This window comes from Bombina bombina, chromosome 3 (genome assembly GCF_027579735.1).
Source record: "Bombina bombina isolate aBomBom1 chromosome 3, aBomBom1.pri, whole genome shotgun sequence".
Lineage (NCBI taxonomy): Eukaryota > Metazoa > Chordata > Amphibia > Anura > Bombinatoridae > Bombina > Bombina bombina.
This window is the reverse complement of record NC_069501.1, coordinates 1,196,632,614-1,196,658,365: the sequence shown is the minus strand read 5'-3', so window position 1 is coordinate 1,196,658,365 and position 25,752 is coordinate 1,196,632,614. Positions and strand designations below refer to the sequence as shown.

The following is a 25,752-nucleotide window of genomic DNA, read 5'->3' as shown; positions in this document are numbered from 1 at the left end:
CCCTCTCCCCCCCTCCCCCACCTACCCCCCTCTTTCCCCCCCCCCCCCCTTTTTTTTTTTTTCTCCCCCTCTCCCCCACCTCTATCTCTTCCCCCCTCTCCCTCTTTTTTCCCCCCTCTCCCAAGTATGTGGTAAGGGATAAATATCTTATCCTCCACATTCCCATTTGGCAGAGTTGTATTGTCTCTGCCCTACCCGTGGAGCCTTGTTCGAGTGTGTCCCGGCATGATTGTAAGAATGGCTCTTCGGCAATTTACTATGGCCTAGATTTGGAGTTTTGTCGGTAACGACCCGCGTAGCTAACGCCGGCTTTTTTCTGGCCGCACCATAAAAATAACTCTGGTATTGAGAGTCCACAAAAAGGCTGCGTTAGGCTCCAAAAAAGGAGCGTAGAGCATTTTTAACGCAGCTTCAACTCTCGATACCAGAGTTGCTTACGCAAGCGGCCAGCCTCAAAAACGTGCTCGTGCACGATTCCCCCATAGGAAACAATGGGGCTGTTTGAGCTGGAAAAAAAACTAACACCTGCAAAAAAGCCGCGTTCAGCTCTTAACGCAGCCCCATTGTTTGCTATGGGGAAACACTTCCTACGTCTGCACCTAACACCCTAACATGTACCCCGAGTCTAAACACCCCTAACCTTACACTTATTAACCCCTAATCTGCCGCCCCCGCTATCGCTGACCCCTGCATATTATTTTTAACCCCTAATCTGCAGCTCCGTAAACCGCCGCTACTTACATTATCCTTATGTACCCCTAATCTGCTGCCCCTAACACCGCCGACCCCTATATTATATTTATTAACCCCTAATCTGCCCCCCACAACGTCGCCTCCACTTAACTACACTTATTAACCCCTAATCTGCCGAGCGGACCTGAGCGCTACTATAATAAATGCATTAACCCCTAAAGCTAAGTCTAACCCTAACACTAACACCCCCCTAAGTTAAATATAATTTTTATCTAATGAAATTAATTAACTCTTATTAAATAAATTATTCCTATTTAAAGCTAAATACTTACCTGTAAAATAAATCCTAATATAGCTACAATATAAATTATAATTACATTGTAGCTATTTTAGGATTAATATTTATTTTACAGGCAACTTTGTAATTATTTTAACCAGGTACAATAGCTATTAAATAGTTAAGAACTATTTAATAGTTACCTAGTTAAAATAATTACAAAATTACCTGTAAAATAAATCCTAACCTAAGTTACAATTAAACCTAACACTATACTATCATTAAATTAATTAAATAAAATACCTACAATTACCTACAATTAAACCTAACACTACACTATCAATAAATAAATGAAATACAATTCCTACAAATAACTACAATGAAATAAACTAACTAAAGTACAAAAAATAAAAAAGAACTAAGTTACAAAAAATAAAAAAATATTTACAAACATAAGAAAAATATTACAACAATTTTAAACTAATTACACCTACTCTAAGCCCCCTAATAAAATAACAAAGACCCCCAAAATAACAAAATGCCCTACCCTATTCTAAATTACTGAAGTTCAAAGCTCTTTTACCTTACCAGCCCTGAACAGGGCCCTTTGCGGGGCATGCCCCAAGAAATTCAGCTCTTTTGCCTGTAAAAAAAAACATACAATACCCCCCCCCCCAACATTACAACCCACCACCCACATACCCCTAATCTAACCCAAACCCCCCTTAAATAAACCTAACACTAAGCCCCTGAAGATCTTCCTACCTTGTCTTCACCCTACCAGGTTCACCGATCCGTCCTGAAGAGCTCCTCCGATGTCCTGATCCAAGCCCAAGCGGGGGGCTGAAGAGGTCCATGATCCGGCTGAAGTCTTCATCCAAGCGGGAGCTGAAGAGGTCCATGATCCGGATGAAGTCTTCTATCAACGGCATCTTCAATCTTCTTTCTTCCGGATCCATCTTGCAGACCTCCGACGCGGAACATCCTCTTCTCCCAACGCCTACTAGCCGAATGACGGTTCCTTTAAGGGACGTCATCCAAGATGGCGTCCCTCGAATTCCGATTGGCTGATAGAATTCTATCAGCCAATCGGAATTAAGGTAGGAATATTCTGATTGGCTGATGGAATCAGCCAATCAGAATCAAGTTCAATCCGATTGGCTGATTCGATCGGCCAATCAGATTGAGCTTGCATTCTATTGGCTGTTCCGATCAGCCAATAGAATGCAAGCTCAATCTGATTGGCTGATTGGATCAGCCAATCGGATTGATCTTGATTCTGATTGGCTGATTCCATCAGCCAATCAGAATATTCCTAAATTAATTCCGGATCATGGACCTCTTCAGCTCCCGCTTGGATGAAGACTTCAGCCGGATCATGGACCTCTTCAGCCCCCCGCTTGGGCTTGGATCAGGACATCGGAGGAGCTCTTCAGGACGGATCGGTGAACCTGGTAGGGTGAAGACAAGGTAGGAAGATCTTCAGGGGCTTAGTGTTAGGTTTATTTAAGGGGGGTTTGGGTTAGATTAGGGGTATGTGGGTGGTGGGTTGTAATGTTGGGGGGGGTATTGTATGTTTTTTTTTACAGGCAAAAGAGCTGAATTTCTTGGGGCATGCCCCGCAAAGGGCCCTGTTCAGGGCTGGTAAGGTAAAAGAGCTTTGAACTTTAGTAATTTAGAATAGGGTAGGGCATTTTGTTATTTTGGGGGGCTTTGTTATTTTATTAGGGGGCTTAGAGTAGGTGTAATTAGTTTAAAATTGTTGTAATATTTTTCTTATGTTTGTAAATATTTTTTTATTTTTTGTAACTTAGTTCTTTTTTATTTTTTGTACTTTAGTTAGTTTATTTCATTGTAGTTATTTGTAGGAATTGTATTTAATTTATTTATTGATAGTGTAGCGTTAGGTTTAATTGTAGGTAATTGTAGGTATTTTATTTAATTAATGTAATGATAGTATAGTGTTAGGTTTAATTGTAACTTAGGTTAGGATTTATTTTACAGGTAATTTTGTAATTATTTTAACTAGGTAACTATTAAATAGTTCTTAAATATTTAATAGCTATTGTACCTGGTTAAAATAATTACAAAGTTGCCTGTAAAATAAATATTAATCCTAAAATAGCTACAATGTAATTATAATTTATATTGTAGCTATATTAGGATTTATTTTACAGGTAAGTATTTAGCTTTAAATAGGAATAATTTATTTAATAAGAGTTAATTAATTTCATTAGATAAAAATTATATTTAACTTAGGGGGGTGTTAGTGTTAGGGTTAGACTTAGCTTTAGGGGTTAATACATTTATTAGAATAGCGGTGAGCTCCGGTTGGCAGATTAGGGGTTAATGTTTGAAGTTAGGTGTTGGCGATGTTAGGGAGGGCAGATTAGGGGTTAATACTATTTATTATAGGGTTAGTGAGGCGGATTAGGGGTTAATAACTTTATTATAGTAGTGGTGCGGTCCGCTCGGCAGATTAGGGGTTAATAAGTGTAGGCAGGTGGAGGCGACGTTGTGAGGGGCAGATTAGGGGTTAATAAATATAATATAGGGGTCGGCGGTGTTAGGGGCAGCAGATTAGGGGTACATAAGTATAACGTAGGTGGCGGTCGGCAGATTAGGGGTTAAAAAAATGTAATCGAGTGGCGGCGATGTGGGGGGGCCTCAGTTTAGGGGTACATAGGTAGTTTATGGGTGTTAGTGTACTTTAGAGTACAGTAGTTAAGAGCTTTATGAACCGGCGTTAGCCCAGAAAGCTCTTAACTACTGACTTTTTTCCTGCGGCTGGAGTTTTGTCGTTAGATGTCTAACGCTCACTTCAGCCACGACTCTAAATACCGGAGTTAGAAAGATCCCATTGAAAAGATAGGATACGCAATTTTAGTAAGGGGATCTGCGGTATGGAAAAGTCGCGGCTGAAAAGTGAGCGTTAGACCCTATTTTGAGTGACTCCAAATACCGGAGTTAGCCTTAAACCAGCGTTAGGAGCCTCTCACGCTGGTTTTCACGGCTAACGTCAAACTCCAAATCTAGGCCTATGTTTGTTACCCTGTGTTCAATACCTATAGACTCTTTATCACTTTCATTTTAATATAAGGGATAGCTCACTTATGTATCTAATATATGTGATAGAACTACTGGCGTGATGCAAAAGGTCTAGAGATTTTATATTTCTTGCTAGATTATAAACCTTTTTGAACCTACAACTTTTAGATTCACACTCGCATTGACCTCCTGACAGCTGTTTTAATGCGAACAGTTACACGCTTGTACCTATTAAGGTTTAAGTTTAAATATAAAACAGTCCCTGTAGTTTATTTCCCTGAAGTAGTGTAAGGTATTTGCATCTATATTGTTATTCTTAATTTTTCTTTCATCTCCTTCAAATTTATTGTTAGTTTTTTGGACCTAACCATGGTCCCAGTGGCTATAGGAAGGAGGATATATAGTGTAGGCCTTGATTGGGCCTGTATTAACCAAAAGCCCTCTGAGTAGTACATTTACTTTAATGAGGTCCAAAAGTGGCCTCGGCTACCATTGGGGGAAAAGGGGGTGATTTAAGGTTGGCTCTGTCATGTTATGTATATCCCAATCTGCGAGTTTTCTATGCTTGTTATGATACGAGATCTATTCCTGAATATGTTATTAAGCACTTGTATATGTCCACGAAACCTGTCTTGTCATATATCGTATGCCATATGTTTGTCTGAGCAAACTGATTCTTGTTTTGTTAATGTTATTCCCTCAATAAAAAAAACATATTTAAAAAAAAAAAATAAAAAAAAAATTGCATGTTCTATCTGAATCACAAAAGAAAAAATTTGGGTACAGTGTCCCTTTAATCTCAGGGATTTTCAAACCTATCCTCAGAACTCCCCAACAGATCAGATTTTCAGGATTACCTTGGGTGAGAGAATAGCAATGTTTACTAATCATCTGATTATTTCACCTGTGCTCCAGTTCAGATTAACATTCTCTCACCTAAGGTAATCCTCAAAATCTGGCCTGCTAGGGAGGCCTGAGGTTTTAAAACCCCTGGTGTAGCTAAAGTTGCTCCTGTAAGAGCTGGCAGAGCCTTCTGTGTGGCTGTACCACCTGCTTCTGATTTTATTTATTTTTTAAAAAGCGGCAATGATGAATATTTGGAGGCAAATTAAATATAAAATAACGTGATTATAAATTCTATTTTAAGAGGTATTATATATTTCATGTGCAAAATAATATATTTGAGTGAACTTGTATATACCCTTTTTAGTTTCTTAAGTTTTGCAAACTATTGCAAAATTGTAACTAAAAATATTACAAATGCACTGCTGTGCATTGCAAATAATTCTGTTATGTCCTTTTACATTTTTAAATGGAAATGGGGAAAAAAACTTTCTTAAAGGGACACTAAACCCAGAAAAAAGTTATGTTCAATAGCCATATCAGTATATGAAATATCTTTTTGTAATTAGCATTGCACTTCTTTGTTTTACCCTTTCGGAGAATTCGTCTTGTGAAAATGTATTGAGTTTCGAACTCGCCACCGACAATAATTTGGCATCCTCCAATCGAGAGTAATAACCCAGGTTATCAACATGGTGGTTTTTCGCCGCTATGAGCATGCACGATTTGCACTAATCGTCATACCATATGTCACTGAAAGTAGATCTGCAAACTCGATTGTCCTGCGCTTGCATAATACCCATACCATTGTATGGGTAAATGTGGAGTCCTTGAAATGATATGCACATGTGAGGCTAGACTAATTGTTATGGGCATGCGCATAGTAACAACATCACAAGTTAATGATATGCACTGATCGTAAATGCTATTGGTCCATTTTTTTGGAACGTGAAACTCCCATATTTGAGGGTTGGCTGATATGACGTCAACACCGAAAATAAAAATAAATTTTTCTAAAGTTCAGAAACTTTGTTGGAGACAACAAATATGTATGTGATGATATGTAAACAGGTACTATATCATATTGATGGTCAGTTGGTCTCAAAAATATGAAAGTTTTGGAATCCTTTAATTCAGATAGAGCATACAATTTTAAAAAGTTATATATACATATTAATTATACATTTTGTTTTGTTCTCATGATAGCCTCTCTTGAAGGAGCAGCGCAGCAAAGCAGTACTGGGAGTTAGCTGAACACATCAAGGACCTAATGTACGAAACCTCTCCGCTCAGGTCGGATAATCTAAAATGATCGTCCAGCACTGCCAGATCTCTAGTGACATTTTCTAAGGTCAGATTTTGCAATACTTCTCCAGGGGGAGGTCCCTGCATTGCTATATGTGAAGGAGAGACAAGCACAGTGCAGTATAACACTGTATGACATGAGTTCTGCTTTATTTTATATCTAACTAGTTCTAAAGCCCGTGTACACTGCCATTTTCTGCAGTGCAGCGGTCCCGTCCGGCCCTGGCCCTGCCCACGCCCCACACGCCTGCATCTGCCCCCGCCATGCCCGCTCCCCGCCACTCACCCAGCGGTCATTGCTGATCCTACCTTACGGCCAGGTATGTTTGTCTTGCGCTGCAGTCTCTACTGCGCATGACTGCATTGGACAAACTTACGCGCCCTTTTATATAATATGGGATGACCACTGCTTCTTATATTGCAGTAAGCAGGCTCAGTTCCGGAGAAGCTTACGCTGCTTAGTACATGGCGCCCTAAAAGTAAATTGATTTTTTTTTCTTTTTTAAATTGTAATCTCTATATGAATCATCAAAGTTTTATTGTGACTTCCAGCACAAGTGCTTAGATGAATATCAAACATACTTGACACCACAATGCTGCTAGATGTTTAGCTCTAATTATCAAAGGCATGTTTACAGATTCCTTTAAGTCACATATGTTGCTGAAGATTTCAGAAATTAGATAAATTATGCATATCAGTTAAAGGGACATGAAACCCACATTTTTTCTTTCATGATTTGGAAAGAGCATGCAATTTTAAACAACTTTCTAATTAACTTCTATTATCTAATTTGCTTCATTATCTTGATATCCTATGCTGAAAAACATATCTAGATAGGCTCAGTAGCTGCTGATTGGTGGCTGCACATAGATGTCTTGTGTGATTGGCTCACCCGTGTGCATTGCTATTTCTTCAGCAAAGGATATCTAAAGAATTAATCAAATTAAATAATAGAAGTAAACTAGAATGTTGTTTAAAATTGTATTCTCTACCTGAATCATGAAAGATATTTTCGGGGTTTAGTGTCCCTTTAAGCCAATTTTCCATGAAATACCTGAAAGTAGGTTATGAAGCATTACATAATTAACTAAACAATATATATAATTTTTATATGTATGATAAAAGAACCTATGGCATTTTGTCTAAATCCTGGTAGAAAAGACACCACATTTCCCTTGTGGATATATAACTACTGGTTTCCTTCTCACATCAGAATCATGACTAGAGCATAATTTAATATATAATGAGTCGTGACTTGAGAAAGATTTCTGACAACCTGTAAAAAAATGATAATTCAAAGTCAAATGCGCTCTCACCATTGTCAGGGTAAATGGATGATTTTCCAATGCTGATATCCTTGGACACTGCAGAACAATGTACTGAAAATAAATCACATAGACAACAGAATTTGTAGATGAAGCTGTAAAATCAAACATTTTCTTTTTTAAATATATATATATATATATATATATATATATATATATATATATATATTTTTTTTTTTTTTTTTTTTTTTTTTTTTTTAAAACATGTTCAATAATGGTACAAAACAAGTAACTGAGTGTTGGCAAAAGGCAGCCATTAAATATAATAATAATAATAATAATAATAATAATAATAATAATAATAAAAATAAAAAAGCATTTAAAGGGATGCTATAATGACACTTAAAAGGGACACAAGTCAAAATTAAACTTTCATGATTAAGACAGAGCAGCAATTTTAAACAACTTTCCAATTTACTTCTATTAACAAAACGTTCACAGTCTTTTTATATTTACACTTTTTGAGCTCCTACTGAGCATGTGCAAGAATAACACAGAATTTATGTTTATGCATTTGTGATTGGCTGATAGCTGTCACATGGTACAGGGGGAGTTGCACATTGTCAGAAAACAATCTACTACTCATTTGAAGTTCAGACTAAGTGGTATTGCATTGTCTTGTTATCATGCATTTTTTGATTATGCAAATCTACTGTATTTACTGGTACTTTAAATAAAAGGGACTTTAAACTCAATATGTCATTTTCCATATAACAATAATAATAATAATATAAACTTTTTATATATCAAGATGTTTTGCAATGCAGTGTTTAGTCTGATATATACTGTACATATATAAAAGAACATCTTTTTATCTATCGGTATCAGCAATTAAACGCTGCATTGAAAAATTCTGCATACAAAAACATGTTTTAAAAGTATTTAACCCTTTCCTGCCAGGGTTAAAGTGTCTACATCGGAACAACTGTTCCGATGTAGACAAATTGAAATCACACGATCGCGAGATTTCAATTATTGGATCGGGTTTGGGGGGCGTCCCTATAACCTTAGGAACCCTCCGGAGTGCAATCAAATCCAGGAAGCGCAGAAGGCTTCAGGACAGCCGTTGGCTATGACGTTATATTCTGTCACAACGGCTCTAAAGCCCAGTGTAATTATGACGGAATAGAACGGCATTAAAAGGTTAATGATATCAACATTTGCATATTTTGCTTTATTCCAGGGACACACCTTTTGAAAAGCATTTTATCTTATAAAGCCAATTAGATAGTAATAAGCTGTGTTGAATATAGCTTGCTGAACATACTTCCAGTTCTCATAGGAATCTGAGTTATATTGCAGGAAAATAAATAAATAATAAAAAAATATTGCACAAAATAATTATACATTTTTTATGGAATCCAAAATGCTTTTCAAGCCCCTCTATTAAGACATTAAACACTTCTTGCTTGTCCCCCAATACCTAGAGAGACCAAAATTCCAATTTTGGATGCTGCAAATTCTTAAAAACAGAATTTATGCTTACCTGATAAATTACTTTCTCCAACGGTGTGTCCGGTCCACGGCGTCATCCTTACTTGTGGGATATTCTCTTCCCCAACAGGAAATGGCAAAGAGCCCAGCAAAGCTGGTCACATGATCCCTCCTAGGCTCCGCCTACCCCAGTCATTCGACCGACGTACAGGAGGAAATATGCATAGGAGAAACCATATGATACCGTGGTGACTGTAGTTAGAGAAAATAATTCATCAGACCTGATTAAAAAAACCAGGGCGGGCCGTGGACCGGACACACCGTTGGAGAAAGTAATTTATCAGGTAAGCATACATTCTGTTTTCTCCAACATAGGTGTGTCCGGTCCACGGCGTCATCCTTACTTGTGGGAACCAATACCAAAGCTTTAGGACACGGATGAAGGGAGGGAGCAAATCAGGTCACCTAAATGGAAGGCACCACGGCTTGCAAAACCTTTCTCCCAAAAATAGCCTCTGAAGAAGCAAAAGTATCAAATTTGTAAAATTTGGCAAAAGTGTGCAGTGAAGACCAAGTCGCTGCCTTACATATCTGGTCAACAGAAGCCTCGTTCTTGAAGGCCCATGTGGAAGCCACAGCCCTAGTGGAATGAGCTGTGATTCTTTCAGGAGGCTGCCGTCCGGCAGTCTCATAAGCCAATTGGATAATGCTTTTAAGCCAAAAAGAAAGAGAGGTAGAAGTTGCTTTTTGACCTCTCCTTTTACCAGAATAAACAACAAACAAAGAAGATGTTTGTCTGAAATCTTTAGTGGCCTCTAAATAGAATTTTAGAGCACGGACTACGTCCAAATTGTGTAACAAACGTTCCTTCTTTGAAACTGGATTCGGACACAAAGAAGGTACAACTATCTCCTGGTTAATATTTTTGTTGGAAACCACTTTCGGAAGAAAACCAGGCTTAGTACGCAAAACCACCTTATCTGCATGGAACACCAGATAGGGCGGAGAACACTGCAGAGCAGATAACTCAGAAACTCTTCTAGCAGAAGAAATAGCAACCAAAAACAAAACTTTCCAAGATAATAACTTAATATCTACGGAATGTAAGGGTTCAAACGGAACCCCTTGAAGAACTGAAAGAACTAGATTAAGACTCCAGGGAGGAGTCAAAGGTCTGTAAACAGGCTTGATTCTAACCAGAGCCTGAACAAACGCTTGAACGTCTGGCACAGCTGCCAGCCTTTTGTGAAGTAAAACAGATAAAGCAGAGATCTGTCCCTTCAGAGAACTTGCAGATAATCCTTTCTCCAAACCTTCTTGTAGAAAGGATAGAATCTTAGGAATTAAAGGGATGCTATAATGACACTTAAAAGGGACACAAGTCAAAATTAAACTTTCATGATTAAGACAGAGCAGCAATTATAAACAACTTTCCAATTTACTTCTATTAACAAAACGTTCACAGTCTTTTTATATTTACACTTTTTGAGCTCCTACTGAGCATGTGCAAGAATAACACAGAATTTATGTTTATGCATTTGTGATTGGCTGATAGCTGTCACATGGTACAGGGGGAGTTGCACATTGTCAGAAAACAATCTACTACTCATTTGAAGTTCAGACTAAGTGGTATTGCATTGTCTTGTTATCATGCATTTTTTGATTATGCAAATCTACTGTATTTACTGGTACTTTAAATAAAAGGGACTTTAAACTCAATATGTCATTTTCCATATAACAATAATAATAATAATATAAACTTTTTATATATCAAGATGTTTTGCAATGCAGTGTTTAGTCTGATATATACTGTACATATATAAAAGAACATCTTTTTATCTATCGGTATCAGCAATTAAACGCTGCATTGAAAAATTCTGCATACAAAAACATGTTTTAAAAGTATTTAACCCTTTCCTGCCAGGGTTAAAGTGTCTACATCGGAACAACTGTTCCGATGTAGACAAATTGAAATCACACGATCGCGAGATTTCAATTATTGGATCGGGTTTGGGGGGCGTCCCTATAACCTTAGGAACCCTCCGGAGTGCAATCAAATCCAGGAAGCGCAGAAGGCTTCAGGACAGCCGTTGGCTATGACGTTATATTCTGTCACAACGGCTCTAAAGCCCAGTGTAATTATGACGGAATAGAACGGCATTAAAAGGTTAATGATATCAACATTTGCATATTTTGCTTTATTCCAGGGACACACCTTTTGAAAAGCATTTTATCTTATAAAGCCAATTAGATAGTAATAAGCTGTGTTGAATATAGCTTGCTGAACATACTTCCAGTTCTCATAGGAATCTGAGTTATATTGCAGGAAAATAAATAAATAATAAAAAAATATTGCACAAAATAATTATAAATTTTTTATGGAATCCAAAATGCTTTTCAAGCCCCTCTATTAAGACATTAAACACTTCTTGCTTGTCCCCCAATACCTAGAGAGACCAAAATTCCAATTTTGGATGCTGCAAATTCTTAAAAACAGAATTTATGCTTACCTGATAAATTACTTTCTCCAACGGTGTGTCCGGTCCACGGCGTCATCCTTACTTGTGGGATATTCTCTTCCCCAACAGGAAATGGCAAAGAGCCCAGCAAAGCTGGTCACATGATCCCTCCTAGGCTCCGCCTACCCCAGTCATTCAACCGACGTACAGGAGGAAATATGCATAGGAGAAACCATATGATACCGTGGTGACTGTAGTTAGAGAAAATAATTCATCAGACCTGATTAAAAAAACCAGGGCGGGCCGTGGACCGGACACACCGTTGGAGAAAGTAATTTATCAGGTAAGCATACATTCTGTTTTCTCCAACATAGGTGTGTCCGGTCCACGGCGTCATCCTTACTTGTGGGAACCAATACCAAAGCTTTAGGACACGGATGAAGGGAGGGAGCAAATCAGGTCACCTAAATGGAAGGCACCACGGCTTGCAAAACCTTTCTCCCAAAAATAGCCTCTGAAGAAGCAAAAGTATCAAATTTGTAAAATTTGGCAAAAGTGTGCAGTGAAGACCAAGTCGCTGCCTTACATATCTGGTCAACAGAAGCCTCGTTCTTGAAGGCCCATGTGGAAGCCACAGCCCTAGTGGAATGAGCTGTGATTCTTTCAGGAGGCTGCCGTCCGGCAGTCTCATAAGCCAATTGGATAATGCTTTTAAGCCAAAAAGAAAGAGAGGTAGAAGTTGCTTTTTGACCTCTCCTTTTACCAGAATAAACAACAAACAAAGAAGATGTTTGTCTGAAATCTTTAGTGGCCTCTAAATAGAATTTTAGAGCACGGACTACGTCCAAATTGTGTAACAAACGTTCCTTCTTTGAAACTGGATTCGGACACAAAGAAGGTACAACTATCTCCTGGTTAATATTTTTGTTGGAAACCACTTTCGGAAGAAAACCAGGCTTAGTACGCAAAACCACCTTATCTGCATGGAACACCAGATAGGGCGGAGAACACTGCAGAGCAGATAACTCAGAAACTCTTCTAGCAGAAGAAATAGCAACCAAAAACAAAACTTTCCAAGATAATAACTTAATATCTACGGAATGTAAGGGTTCAAACGGAACCCCTTGAAGAACTGAAAGAACTAGATTAAGACTCCAGGGAGGAGTCAAAGGTCTGTAAACAGGCTTGATTCTAACCAGAGCCTGAACAAACGCTTGAACGTCTGGCACAGCTGCCAGCCTTTTGTGAAGTAAAACAGATAAAGCAGAGATCTGTCCCTTCAGAGAACTTGCAGATAATCCTTTCTCCAAACCTTCTTGTAGAAAGGATAGAATCTTAGGAATTTTTATCTTGTTCCATGGGAATCCTTTAGATTCACACCAACAGATATATTTTTTCCATATCTTATGGTAAATCTTTCTAGTTACAGGCTTTCTAGGCTGAATAAGAGTATCTATTACGGAATCTGAAAACCCACGCTTTGATAAAATCAAGCGTTCAATCTCCAAGCAGTCAGTTGGAGGGAAACCAGATTCGGATGTTCGAATGGACCTTGAACAAGAAGGTCCTGTCTCAAAGGTAGCTTCCATGGTGGAGCCGATGACATATTCACCAGGTCTGCATACCAAGTCCTGCGTGGCCACGCAGGAGCTATCAAGATCACCGAAGCCCTCTCCTGATTGATCCTGGCTACCAGCCTGGGAATGAGAGGAAACGGTGGGAATACATAAGCTAGGTTGAAGGTCCAAGTTGCTACTAGTGCATCTACTAGAGTCGCCTTGGGATCCCTGGATCTGGACCCGTAACAAGGAACCTTGAAGTTCTGACGAGAGGCCATCAGATCCATGTCTGGAATGCCCCATAATCGAGTTATTTGGGCAAAGATTTCCGGATGGAGTTCCCACTCCCCCGGATGGAATGTCTGACGACTCAGAAAATCCGCTTCCCAATTTTCCACTCTGGGATGTGGATTGCAGACAAGTGGCAGGAGTGATCCTCCGCCCATTGAATTATCTTGGTCACTTCCTCCATCGCCAGGGAACTCCTTGTTCCCCCCTGATGGTTGATATATGCAACTGTCGTCATGTTGTCTGATTGAAACCTTATGAATTTGGCCTTTGCTAGATGAGGCCAAGCTTTGAGAGCATTGAATATCGCTCTCAGTTCCAGAATGTTTATCGGGAGAAGAGATTCTTCCCGAGACCATAGACCCTGAGCTTTCAGGGGTTCCCAGACCGCGCCCCAGCCCACCAGACTGGCGTCGGTCGTGACAATGACCCACTCTGGTCTGCGGAAGCTCATTCCCTGTGACAGGTTGTCCAGGATCAGCCACCAACGGAGTGAATCTCTGGTCCTTTGATCTACTTGAATCGTCGGAGACAAGTCTGTATAATCCCCATTCCACTGTCTGAGCATGCACAGTTGTAATGGTCTTAGATGAATTCGTGCAAAAGGAACTATGTCCATTGCTGCAACCATCAATCCTATTACTTCCATGCACTGCGCTATGGAAGGACGAAGAACAGAATGAAGTACTTGACAAGAGCTTAGAAGTTTTGATTTTCTGACCTCTGTCAGAAAAATCCTCATTTCTAAGGAGTCTATTATTGTTCCCAAGAAGGGAACTCTTGTTGACGGGGACAGAGAACTTTTTTCTATGTTCACTTTCCATCCGTGAGATCTGAGAAAGGCTAGGACGATGTCCGTATGAGCCTTTGCTTTTGACAGAGACGACGCTTGAATCAGGATGTCGTCCAAGTACGGTACTACTGCAATGCCCCTTGGTATTAGAACCGCTAGAAGGGACCCTAGTACCTTTGTGAAAATTCTCGGAGCAGTGGCTAATCCGAATGGAAGTGCCACAAACTGGTAATGCTTGTCCAGAAAAGCGAACCTTAGGAACTGATGATGTTCCTTGTGGATAGGAATATGTAGGTACGCATCCTTTAAATCCACCGTGGTCATAAATTGACCTTCCTGGATGGTAGGAAGGATCGTTCGAATGGTTTCCATTTTGAACGATGGAACCCTGAGAAATTTGTTTAGGATCTTGAGATCTAAAATTGGTCTGAATGTTCCCTCTTTTTTGGGAACTATGAACAGGTTGGAGTAAAACCCCATCCCTTGTTCTCCTATAGGAACTGGATGAATTACTCCCATCTTTAACAGGTCTTCTACACAATGTAAGAATGCCTGTCTTTTTATTTGGTTTGAAGATAATTGAGACCTGTGGAACCTTCCCCTTGGGGGTAGTTCCTTGAATTCCAGGAGATAACCCTGAGAAACTATTTCTAGTGCCCAAGGATCCTGAACATCTCTTGCCCAGGCCTGAGCAAAGAGAGAAAGTCTGCCCCCCACCAGATCCGGTCCCGGATCGGGGGCCATCCCTTCATGCTGTTTTGGTAGCAGTGGCAGGCTTCTTGGCCTGCTTACCCTTGTTCCAGCCTTGCATCGGTCTCCAGGCTGGTTTGGGTTGAGAAGTATTACCCTCTTGCTTAGAGGATGTAGAATTAGAGGCTGGTCCGTTTCTGCGAAAGGGACGAAAATTAGGCTTATTTTTAGCCTTAAAAGACCTATCCTGAGGAAGGGCGTGGCCCTTTCCCCCGGTGATGTCTGAAATAATCTCTTTCAAATCAGGACCAAACAGTGTTTTACCCTTGAAAGGGATGTTAAGCAATTTTGTCTTGGAAGACACATCCGCTGACCAAGACTTTAGCCAAAGCGCTCTGCGCGCCACGATAGCAAACCCTGAATTTTTCGCCGCTAATCTAGCTAATTGCAAAGCGGCATCTAAAATAAAAGAGTTAGCCAATTTAAGTGCTTGAACTCTGTCCATAACCTCCTCATACGAAGATTCTTTATTGAGCGACTTTTCTAGTTCTTCGAACCAGAAACACGCTGCCGTAGTGACAGGAACAATGCATGAAATTGGTTGTAGAAGGTAACCTTGCTGAACAAACATCTTTTTAAGCAAACCCTCTATTTTTTTATCCATAGGATCTTTGAAAGCACAACTATCTTCTATGGGAATAGTAGTGCGTTTGTTTAGAGTAGAGACCGCCCCCTCGACCTTGGGGACTGTCTGCCATAAGTCCTTTCTGGGATCGACTATAGGAAATAATTTCTTAAATATAGGGGGAGGAACAAAAGGTATGCCGGGCCTTTCCCACTCCTTATTTACTATGTCCGCCACCCGCTTGGGTATAGGAAAAGCATTGGGGGGCACCGGAACCTCTAGGAACTTGTCCATCTTACATAATTTCTCTGGAATGACCAAATTGTCACAATCATCCAGAGTAGATAATACCTCCTTAAGCAGTGCGCGGAGATGTTCTAATTTAAATTTAAATGTTACAACATCAGATTCAGCTTGTTGAGAAATTTTTCCTGAATCTGAAATTTCTCCCTCAGACAAAACCTCCCTCCTGGCCCCTTCAGATTGGTGTGAGGGTATGTCAGAACCGTTATCATCAGCGTCCTCTTGCTCTTCAGTGTTTAAAACAGAGCAATCGCGCTTTCTCTGATAAGTAGGCATTTTAGATAAAATGTTTGCAATAGAATTATCCATAACAGCCGTTAATTGTTGCATGGTAATAAGTATTGGCGCACTAGATGTACTAGGGGCCTCTTGTGTGGGCAAAACTGGTGTAGACACAGAAGGGGATGATGCAGTACCATGCTTACTCCCCTCATTTGAGGAATCATCTTGGGCAATATTATTATCTGTGGCATCATTGTCCCTACTTTGTTTGGACACTATGGCCTAGATTTAGAGTTCGGCGGTAGCCGTCAAAACCAGCGTTAGAGGCTCCTAACGCTGGTTTTGGGCGCCCGCTGGTATTTGGAGTCAGTGATTAAAGGGTCTAACGCTCACTTTACAGCCGCGACTTTTCCATACCGCAGATCCCCCTACGCCATTTGCGTAGCCTATCTTTTCAATGGGATCTTCCTAACGCCGGTATTTAGAGTCGTTTCTGCAGTGAGCGTTAGAGCTCTAACGACAAGATTCCAGCCGCCTGAAAATAGCAGGAGTTAAGAGCTTTCTGGCTAACGCCGGTTCATAAAGCTCTTAACTACTGTACCCTAAAGTACACTAACACCCATAAACTACCTATGTACCCCTAAACCGAGGTCCCCCCACATCGCCGCCACTCGATTAAAATTTTTAACCCCTAATCTGCCGACCGCCACCTACGTTATACTTATGTACCCCTAATCTGCTGCCCCTAACACCGCCGACCCCTGTATTATATCTATTAACCCCTAACTTGCCCCCCACAACGTCGCCGCAAGCTACTTAAAATAATTAACCCCTAATCTTCCGACCGCAAATCGCCGCCACCTACGTTATCCCTATGTACCCCTAATCTGCTACCCCTAACATCGCCGACCCCTATGTTATATTTATTAACCCCTAATCTGCCCCCCACAACGTCGCCGACACCTACCTACACTTATTAACCCCTAATCTGCCGAGCGGACCTGAGCGCTACTATAATAAAGTTATTAACCCCTAATCCGCCTCACTAACCCTATCATAAATAGTATTAACCCCTAATCTGCCCTCCCTAACATCGCCGACACCTACCTTCAATTATTAACCCCTAATCTGCCGACCGGAGCTCACCGCTATTCTAATAAATGTATTAACCCCTAAAGCTAAGTCTAACCCTAACACTAACACCCCCCTAAGTTAAATATAATTTTTATCTAACGAAATAAATTAACTCTTATTAAATAAATGATTCCTATTTAAAGCTAAATACTTACCTGTAAAATAAATCCTAATATAGCTACAATATAAATTACATTTATATTATAGCTATTTTAGGATTAATATTTATTTTACAGGCAACTTTGTATTTATTTTAACCAGGTACAATAGCTATTAAATAGTTAAGAACTATTTAATAGTTACCTAGTTAAAATAATAACAAATTTACCTGTAAAATAAATCCTAACCTAAGATATAATTAAACCTAACACTACCCTATCAATAAATTAATTAAATAAACTACCTACAATTACCTACAATTAACCTAACACTACACTATCAATAAATTAATTAAACACAATTGCTACAAATAAATACAATTAAATAAACTAGCTAAAGTACAAAAAATAAAAAAGAACTAAGTTACAGAAAATAATAAAATATTTACAAACATAAGAAAAATATTACAACAATTTTAAACTAATTACACCTACTCTAAGCCCCCTAATAAAATAACAAAGCCCCCCAAAATAAAAAATTCCCTACCCTATTCTAAAATACAAATATTACAAGCTCTTTTACCTTACCAGCCCTGAACAGGGCCCTTTGCGGGGCATGCCCCAAGAATTTCAGCTCTTTTGCCTGTAAAAAAAAACATACAATACCCCCCCCCCAACATTACAACCCACCACCCACATACCCCTAATCTAACCCAAACCCCCCTTAAATAAACCTAACACTACCCCCCTGATGATCTTCCTACCTTGTCTTCACCATGCCAGGTTCACCGATCCGTCCTGGCTCCAAGATCTTCATCCAACCCAAGCGGGGGCTAGACATCCACTGAAGAAGTCCAGAAGAGGGTCCAAAGTCTTCCTCCTATCCGGCAAGAAGAGGACATCCGGACCGGCAAACATCTTCTCCAAGCGGCATCTTCTATCTTCTTCCATCCGATGACGACCGGCTCCATCTTGAAGACCTCCAGCGCGGATCCATCCTCTTCTTCCGACGACTAGACGACGAATGACGGTTCCTTTAAGGGACGTCATCCAAGATGGCGTCCCTCGAATTCCGATTGGCTGATAGGATTCTATCAGCCAATCGGAATTAAGGTAGGAATTTTCTGATTGGCTGATGGAATCAGCCAATCAGAATATAGTTCAATCCGATTGGCTGATCCAATCAGCCAATCAGATTGAGCTCGCATTCTATTGGCTGTTCCGATCAGCCAATAGAATGCGAGCTCAATCTGATTGGCTGATTGGATCAGCCAATCGGATTGAACTATATTCTGATTGGCTGATTCCATCAGCCAATCAGAAAATTCCTACCTTAATTCCGATTGGCTGATAGAATCCTATCAGCCAATCGGAATTCGAGGGACGCCATCTTGGATGACGTCCCTTAAAGGAACCGTCATTCGTCGTCTAGTCGTCGGAAGAAGAGGATGGATCCGCGCTGGAGGTCTTCAAGATGGAGCCGGTCGTCATCGGATGGAAGAAGATAGAAGATGCCGCTTGGAGAAGATGTTTGCCGGTCCGGATGTCCTCTTCTTGCCGGATAGGAGGAAGACTTTGGACCCTCTTCTGGACTTCTTCAGTGGATGTCTAGCCCCCGCTTGGGTTGGATGAAGATCTTGGAGCCAGGACGGATCGGTGAACCTGGCATGGTGAAGACAAGGTAGGAAGATCATCAGGGGGGTAGTGTTAGGTTTATTTAAGGGGGGTTTGGGTTAGATTAGGGGTATGTGGGTGGTGGGTTGTAATGTTGGGGGGGGGGTATTGTATGTTTTTTTGTACAGGCAAAAGAGCTGAAATTCTTGGGGCATGCCCCGCAAAGGGCCCTGTTCAGGGCTGGTAAGGTAAAAGAGCTTGTAATATTTGTATTTTAGAATAGGGTAGGGAATTTTTTATTTTGGGGGGCTTTGTTATTTTATTAGGGGGCTTAGAGTAGGTGTAATTAGTTTAAAATTGTTGTAATATTTTTCTTATGTTTGTAAATATTTTATTATTTTCTGTAACTTAGTTCTTTTTTATTTTTTGTACTTTAGATAGTTTATTTAATTTTATTTATTTGTAGCAATTGTGTTTAATTAATTTATTGATAGTGTAGTGTTAGGTTAATTGTAGGTAATTGTAGGTAGTTTATTTAATTATTTTATTGATAGGGTAGTGTTAGGTTTAATTATATCTTAGGTTAGGATTTATTTTACAGGTAAATTTGTAATTATTTTAACTAGGTAACTATTAAATAGTTCTTAACTATTTAATAGCTATTGTACCTGGTTAAAATAATTACAAAGTTGCCTGTAAAATAAATATTAATCCTAAAATAGCTATAATATAATTATAATTTATATTGTAGCTATATTAGGATTTATTTTACAGGTAAGTATTTAGCTTTAAATAGGAATCATTTATTTAATAAGAGTTAATTTATTTCGTTAGATAAAAATTATATTTAACTTAGGGGGGTGTTAGTGTTAGGGTTAGACTTAGCTTTAGGGGTTAATCCATTTATTAGAATAGCGGTGAGCTCCGATCGGAAGATTAGGGGTTAATAATTGAAGGTAGGTGTCGGCGATGTTAGGGAGGGCAGATTAGGGGTTAATACTATTTATGATAGGGTTAGTGAGGCGGATTAGGGGTTAATAACTTTATTATAGTAGCGCTCAGGTCCGCTCGGCAGATTAGGGGTTAATAAGTGTAGGCAGGTGTCGGCGACGTTGTGGGGGGCAGATTAGGGGTTAATAAATATAACATAGGGGTCGGCGATGTTAGGGCAGCAGATTAGGGGTACATAGGGATAACGTAGGTGGCGGCGGTTTACGGAGCGGCAGATTAGGGGTTAAAAGTGTAATGCAGGGGTCAGCGATAGCGGGGGGCGGCAGATTAGGGGTTAATAAGTGTAAGGTTAGGGGTGTTTAGACTCGAGGTACATGTTAGAGTGTTAGGTGCAGACGTAGGAAGTGTTTCCCCATAGGAAACAATGGGGCTGCGTTAGGAGCTGAACGCTGCTTTTTTGCAGGTGTTAGGTTTTTTTTCAGCTCAAACAGCCCCATTGTTTCCTATGGGAGAATCGTGCACGAGCACGTTTTTGATGCCGGCCGCGTCCGTAAGCAACTCTGGTATCGAGAGTTGCATTTGCGGTAAAAATGCTCTACGCTCCTTTTTTGGAGCCTAACGCAGCATTTGTTTGAACTCTCGATACCAGAGTTAAATTTATGGTGCGGCCAGAAAAAAACCCGCGGAGCGTTAACAGCCCTTTTACCGCCGAACTCTAAATCTAGGCCTATGTCACAATTATCACATATATTTAAATGGGGAGAAACCTTGGCTTTCATACATATAGAACATCGCTTATCTGATGGTTCAGACATGTTAAACAGGCTTAAACTTGTCAACAAAGCACAAAAAACGTTTTAAAATAAAACCGTTACTGTCACTTTAAATTTTAAACAGAACACACTTTATTACTGAATATGCGAAAAAGCATGAAGGAATTGTTCAAAATTCACCAAAATTTCACCACAGTGTCTTAAAGCCTTAAAAGTATTGCACACCAAATTTGAAAGCTTTAACCCTTAAAATAACGGAACCGGAGCCGTTTTTACATTTAACCCCTATACAGTCCCAGGTATCTGCTTTGCTGAGACCCAACCAAGCCCAGAGGGGAATACGATACCAAATGACGCCTTCTATAAGCTTTTTCAGTGGTTCTTAGCTCCTCACACATGCATCTGCATGCCTTGCTTTCCAAAAACAACTGCGCATTAGTGGCGCGAAAATGAGGCTCTGCCTATGACTAGAAAAGGCCCCCATCTAAAAAAGGTGTCCATACAGTGCCTGCCGTTTTTTAACAACAATCCCCAAGATTATAATAACTATTAAGAGTTATAATCTGCCAAATATGCTTAGCAAAGTAATCGTTTTAGCCCAGAAAAATGTCTACCAGTTTTTTAAGCCCTTATAAAGCCCTTTATTCTTTTACTTAATCTAAGAAAATGGCTTACCGGTCCCCATAGGGGAAATGACAGCCTTCCAGCATTACAAAGTCTTGTTAGAAATGTGGCCAGTCATACCTCAGGCAGAAAAGTCTGCCAACTGCTTCCCCCAACAGAAGTTACTTCATCTCAACAGTCCTGTGTGGAAACAGCAATCGATTTTAGTAACGTTTGCTAAAATCATCTTCCTCTTACAAACAGAATTCTTCATCTCTTTTCTGTTTCAGAGTAAATAGTACATACCAGCACTATTTTAAAATAACAAACACTTGATTGAAGGATAAAAACTACATTTAAACACCAAAAAACTCTTAGCCATCTCCGTGGAGATGTTGCCTGTGCAACGGCAAAGAGAATGACTGGGGTAGGCGGAGCCTAGGAGGGATCATGTGACCAGCTTTGCTGGGCTCTTTGCCATTTCCTGTTGGGGAAGAGAATATCCCACAAGTAAGGATGACGCCGTGGACCGGACACACCTATGTTGGAGAAATCAAATATCTGGTTTAGCAATTTGCAGCACTTTAAAAGCCTAGATTACAGAATTTGCTTTATGGCATCTCCAGGGAATGTGGCAAAAAGAACATTTATTTTTTTACATTAAAACAAGGGGTGTTCATCAATATCCCTTTAATATTTCTGTAACATTTTCTCAGCAATTTAGTGTATTCCGTATGTTCAATAGATGCAAAAGTCCCTATGTTATAAACTTGATTTTAAAGACGGTTATTTTTTGAGGATAATTGCTGGAGGCAGCTGTGCTTTTCACAAGAGTAAGTAAAACAGCCTGTTCTGAAAAAAAAGTAATGATCTTTAAATGCCAGTTTAATAATATGGGACTTTTCGACTCCATTAACAAACATACACTTCGTGTATGTAGCTACACTTTCAGCTGGGATTGCCAGGTGTCCAATATTCATCTGGACAGTCAAGTATATCAGTTCAGTAAAATATATGCAAAAATACTGGTCACTTAAAGGGACAATAAAGTTAAAAAAAAAAAACTTTCATGATTTAAATAGGATATGCCATTTTACACAACTTTCCAATTTACTTTTATCACCAATTTTGCTTTGTTCTCTTGGCATTCTTAGTTGACAGCTAAACCTAGGAGGTTCATATGCTAATATTTTAGACCTTGAAGACCAACTAGAGGGTGTTAGTTCATGTGTTTCATATAGATAACATTGAGCTCACGCACGTGAAGCTCCTAGGAGTGAGCACTGATTGGCTAAAATGCAAGTCTGTAAAAAAAAAAACTGAAATAAGGGGGCAGTTTGCAGAGGCATAGATGCAAGGTAATTACAGAGGTAAAATGTGTATTATTATAACTGTTGGTTATGCAAAACTGGGAAATTGGTAATTAAGGGATTATCTACCTTTTTAAACAACAAAAATTCTGGTGTTGACTGTCCTTTTAAAGGGATACTAAACCCATTTTTTTTCTTCCACGATTCAGATAGAGCCTGCAGTTTTAAGCAACTTTCTAATTTACTCCTATTATCAATTTTCTTCGTTCTCTTACTATCTTTATTTGAAAAAGCAGGAATGCAAAGTTAGAAGCAGGGCCATTTTTGGTTCAGCACCTGGGTATGCTTGCTGATTGGTTACTAAACTTAGCCAACAATCAGCAAGCGCTTCCTAGGTGCTGAACCAAAAATGGGCTGGCTCTTAAGCTTACATTCCTGCTTTTTCAAATGAAGATCGCAATACAATGAAGAATAATTGATAATAGGAGTAAATTAGAAAGTTGTTTAAAATTGCATGCTCTATCTGAATCATGAAAGAAAAAAAATGGGTTTAGTATCCCTTTAACTATCCAGATTTCCACAGTTCCCTGAGCGGCTGCTAAATTTTCAAGCCACTTTTGCCTCTATATGCATTGAAAACATGACCCAAAAGGAAGTATCACTGCGCATGCAATACTTTGTGTTACTGGAAGTTATGAGGTTGTTTATAAAATTCTACACTGTGTGTTGTATGTAGCTAGTGAGGTAACACTTCTGCTTTTTCTATGCTACACAGGCAATCAAGGAAAGGTGAGATCACTGCTGTGTGTGTTACTGGCAGTAAACGAAGTAAAATGATTGATTTATATGTTACCGACATTCAAGGGGATAACATCATTGTTTAATTGTGAAGAATATGTATAGGTGGGTCAAGGGTGTGGAGTAAAGTAGAACTAGCAACTGTATTTTCAGCTGTTTAATTAAACGATAGCAACATAATGACCCTTGCACTCTATGGCAGGTTTTGCAGTGATAGGTAGGTATGAGGGTGTGCATAAAAATGTTACCCCAAAGTCATATATCAGGTGTGAAAGGTGGTACCAGTGATTATTTGTGTGTATGGAGCAGAGGAGTGCAATTTTTTTATTACATATTGTTGTTTTGGTTATTAAAATTTCATTTATTTTCTTCCCTTGCTACCTCTCTTACTGTACTGAGAAGAGCACAGGACATGTAAAATATATGTCATTACAAGATTGTCCTGCTAAATGTGGGACAGATAGGACATGTGTTTCCTTCCCCCCTTACCAAAGGTATTTGCAAAGAAAAATGATGGAAAGTAAGTCAAAGCAAAACTATTTAGAGTACGAGTGGCGTGTTAATTGTAGTGTGCGAGCAATATGGCTCATTGTGAGCGACGGAAATAGCATGCGTATTATGAGTTGAAAGTAAAGGCGTTCTCTCAAGCACAATCAAATTTAATGCACCGTGGGTTAGCACAACTTTAGAGCTCTGGGTAACTGTTCCATGAGACAAAACAATTGCACAAAACACACCTAAAACAAAATGTATGCTTACCTGATAAATGTCTTTCTTTCCAGAGATGGAGAGTCCACAACGTCATTCAATTACTAGTGGGAATATCATTCCTGGCCAGCAGGAGGAGGCAAAGAGCACCACAGCAAAGCTACTAAGTGTCACTCCCCTGCCCATAATCCCCAGTCATTCGACCGAAGGGAAATGGAAAATGAATAACACAAAGGTGTAGAGGTGCCTGAGGTTTAGTATAAAATCAATGACTTAAAGGGACAGTTTACTCAAAATTTTTCTCCCCTTTAATTTGTTCCCAATGATCATCTTTACCTGCTGGAGTGTATTAAATTGTTTACAAGTATTTCCATAACCCTTATATTGGAATTTGAAATAGTTTATTTAGCCTGAGGTATCCCCACCCATCCTTAAAATGTCTGGACTTGAGGCCAAGATGTGTTAACACAGCCAGTAGAAGAAATTACACTCCCAGTGGGTTATAGAATAGATAAGGTAATACAATGTTCATTTTTAATTGTTTTCTCTAAGTATTGGTGATTGGTTCATGGATAGATATAAGATGAGGAAGCAGGTATATGTACACAATGTGATATAGTAATGACATCTCATTATACCTACAAGCTCAACCCATTTTATTAGGTTGTGACTTCAAAACACAAAATCAGCTAATTCATATAAACAAATAAGCCTTTAAAAAGCAAATCTGGTAAAAAAAGGGAAAACATTTTTAAAGTATACTGTCCCTTTAATAAAGGGTGTGGTTGTGCACTCTCCATATCCCTAAAGAAAGAAATGTATCAGGTAAGCATAAATATTGTTTTCTTTCCTAAGATATGGAGAGTCCACATCATCATTCAATTACTAGTGGGAACCAACACCCAAGCTAGAGGACACAGAATGAACAGGGAGGGAGAACAAGACAGGCAGACCTAAACAGAAGGCACCACCGCTTGAAGAACCTTTCTCCCAAAAGAGGCCTCAGCTGAGGCAAAAGTATCAAATTTGGAAAATTTGGAAAAAGTATGCAGAGAGGACTAAATTGCAGCCTTGCAAATCTGTTCCTCAGAAGCTTAATTTTTGAAAGCCCAAGAAGAGGAGACAGCCCTAGTGGAATGAGCTGTAATTCTCTCAGGAGGTTGCTGTCTAGCAGTCTCATAGGCAAAACGAATTATACTTCTCAACCAGAGGGAAAGAGAAGTAGCAGTAGCCTTTTGACCCTTATGCTTTCCTGAGAAACTAACAAACAGGGCAGAAGACTGGCAAAAATCATTAGTCGTCTGTAGATAGAATTTTAGAGCATGCACAACATCCAAGTTGTGCAGCAGACGTTCTTTATGAGAAGAAGGATTGGGACAGAGAGAAGGAACAACAATTTCCTAATTAGTATTTCTATCCAAAACCACGAAGAACCGCCCTATCCGCATGAAAGTCTAGGTAAGGCGAATCACACTGCGAAGCCGAGAGTTCCGAAACTCTTCGAGCAGAAGAGATAGCAATAAGAAACAAAACCTTCCAAGACAGCAACTTAATATCTATGGAATGCATAGGCTGAAACGGAGCCTGCTGCAAAACTTTAAGAACAAGATTAAGGTTCAGGAGGAGCAACAGGTTTTGTGTAGCAAAATAGATAATGCAGAAATCTGACCTTTCAGAGAACTGACTGACAACCCTTTCTCAAGACCTTCCTGGAGAAAAGACAAAATTCTAGGAATCCTGACCCTACTCCAAAAGTAGCCCTTAGATTCACACCAATAAAGGTATTTATGCCATACTGTATGGTAAATGTTAAGAGTAACAGGCTTGTGAGCCTGGATCATGGTCTCAATGACAGGACTCAGAAAATCCACACTTAGACAGAACTAAGCATTCAATCT

The 25,752-nt window shown here is 39.5% G+C and overlaps 1 protein-coding gene across 2 annotated transcripts in view; it reads right to left on the bottom strand.

The window, feature by feature from the left end:
• NOX4 (NADPH oxidase 4) overlaps positions 1-25,752 on the bottom strand; it is a 719,402-nt gene that overhangs the window by 399,720 nt on the left and 293,930 nt on the right. For both annotated transcript variants that reach the window (XM_053708631.1, XM_053708630.1), the window contains exon 11: positions 7,484-7,546. In XM_053708631.1, the coding sequence (XP_053564606.1) occupies positions 7,484-7,546 (63 nt within the window). The remainder of the gene's footprint in view (positions 1-7,483; positions 7,547-25,752) is intronic.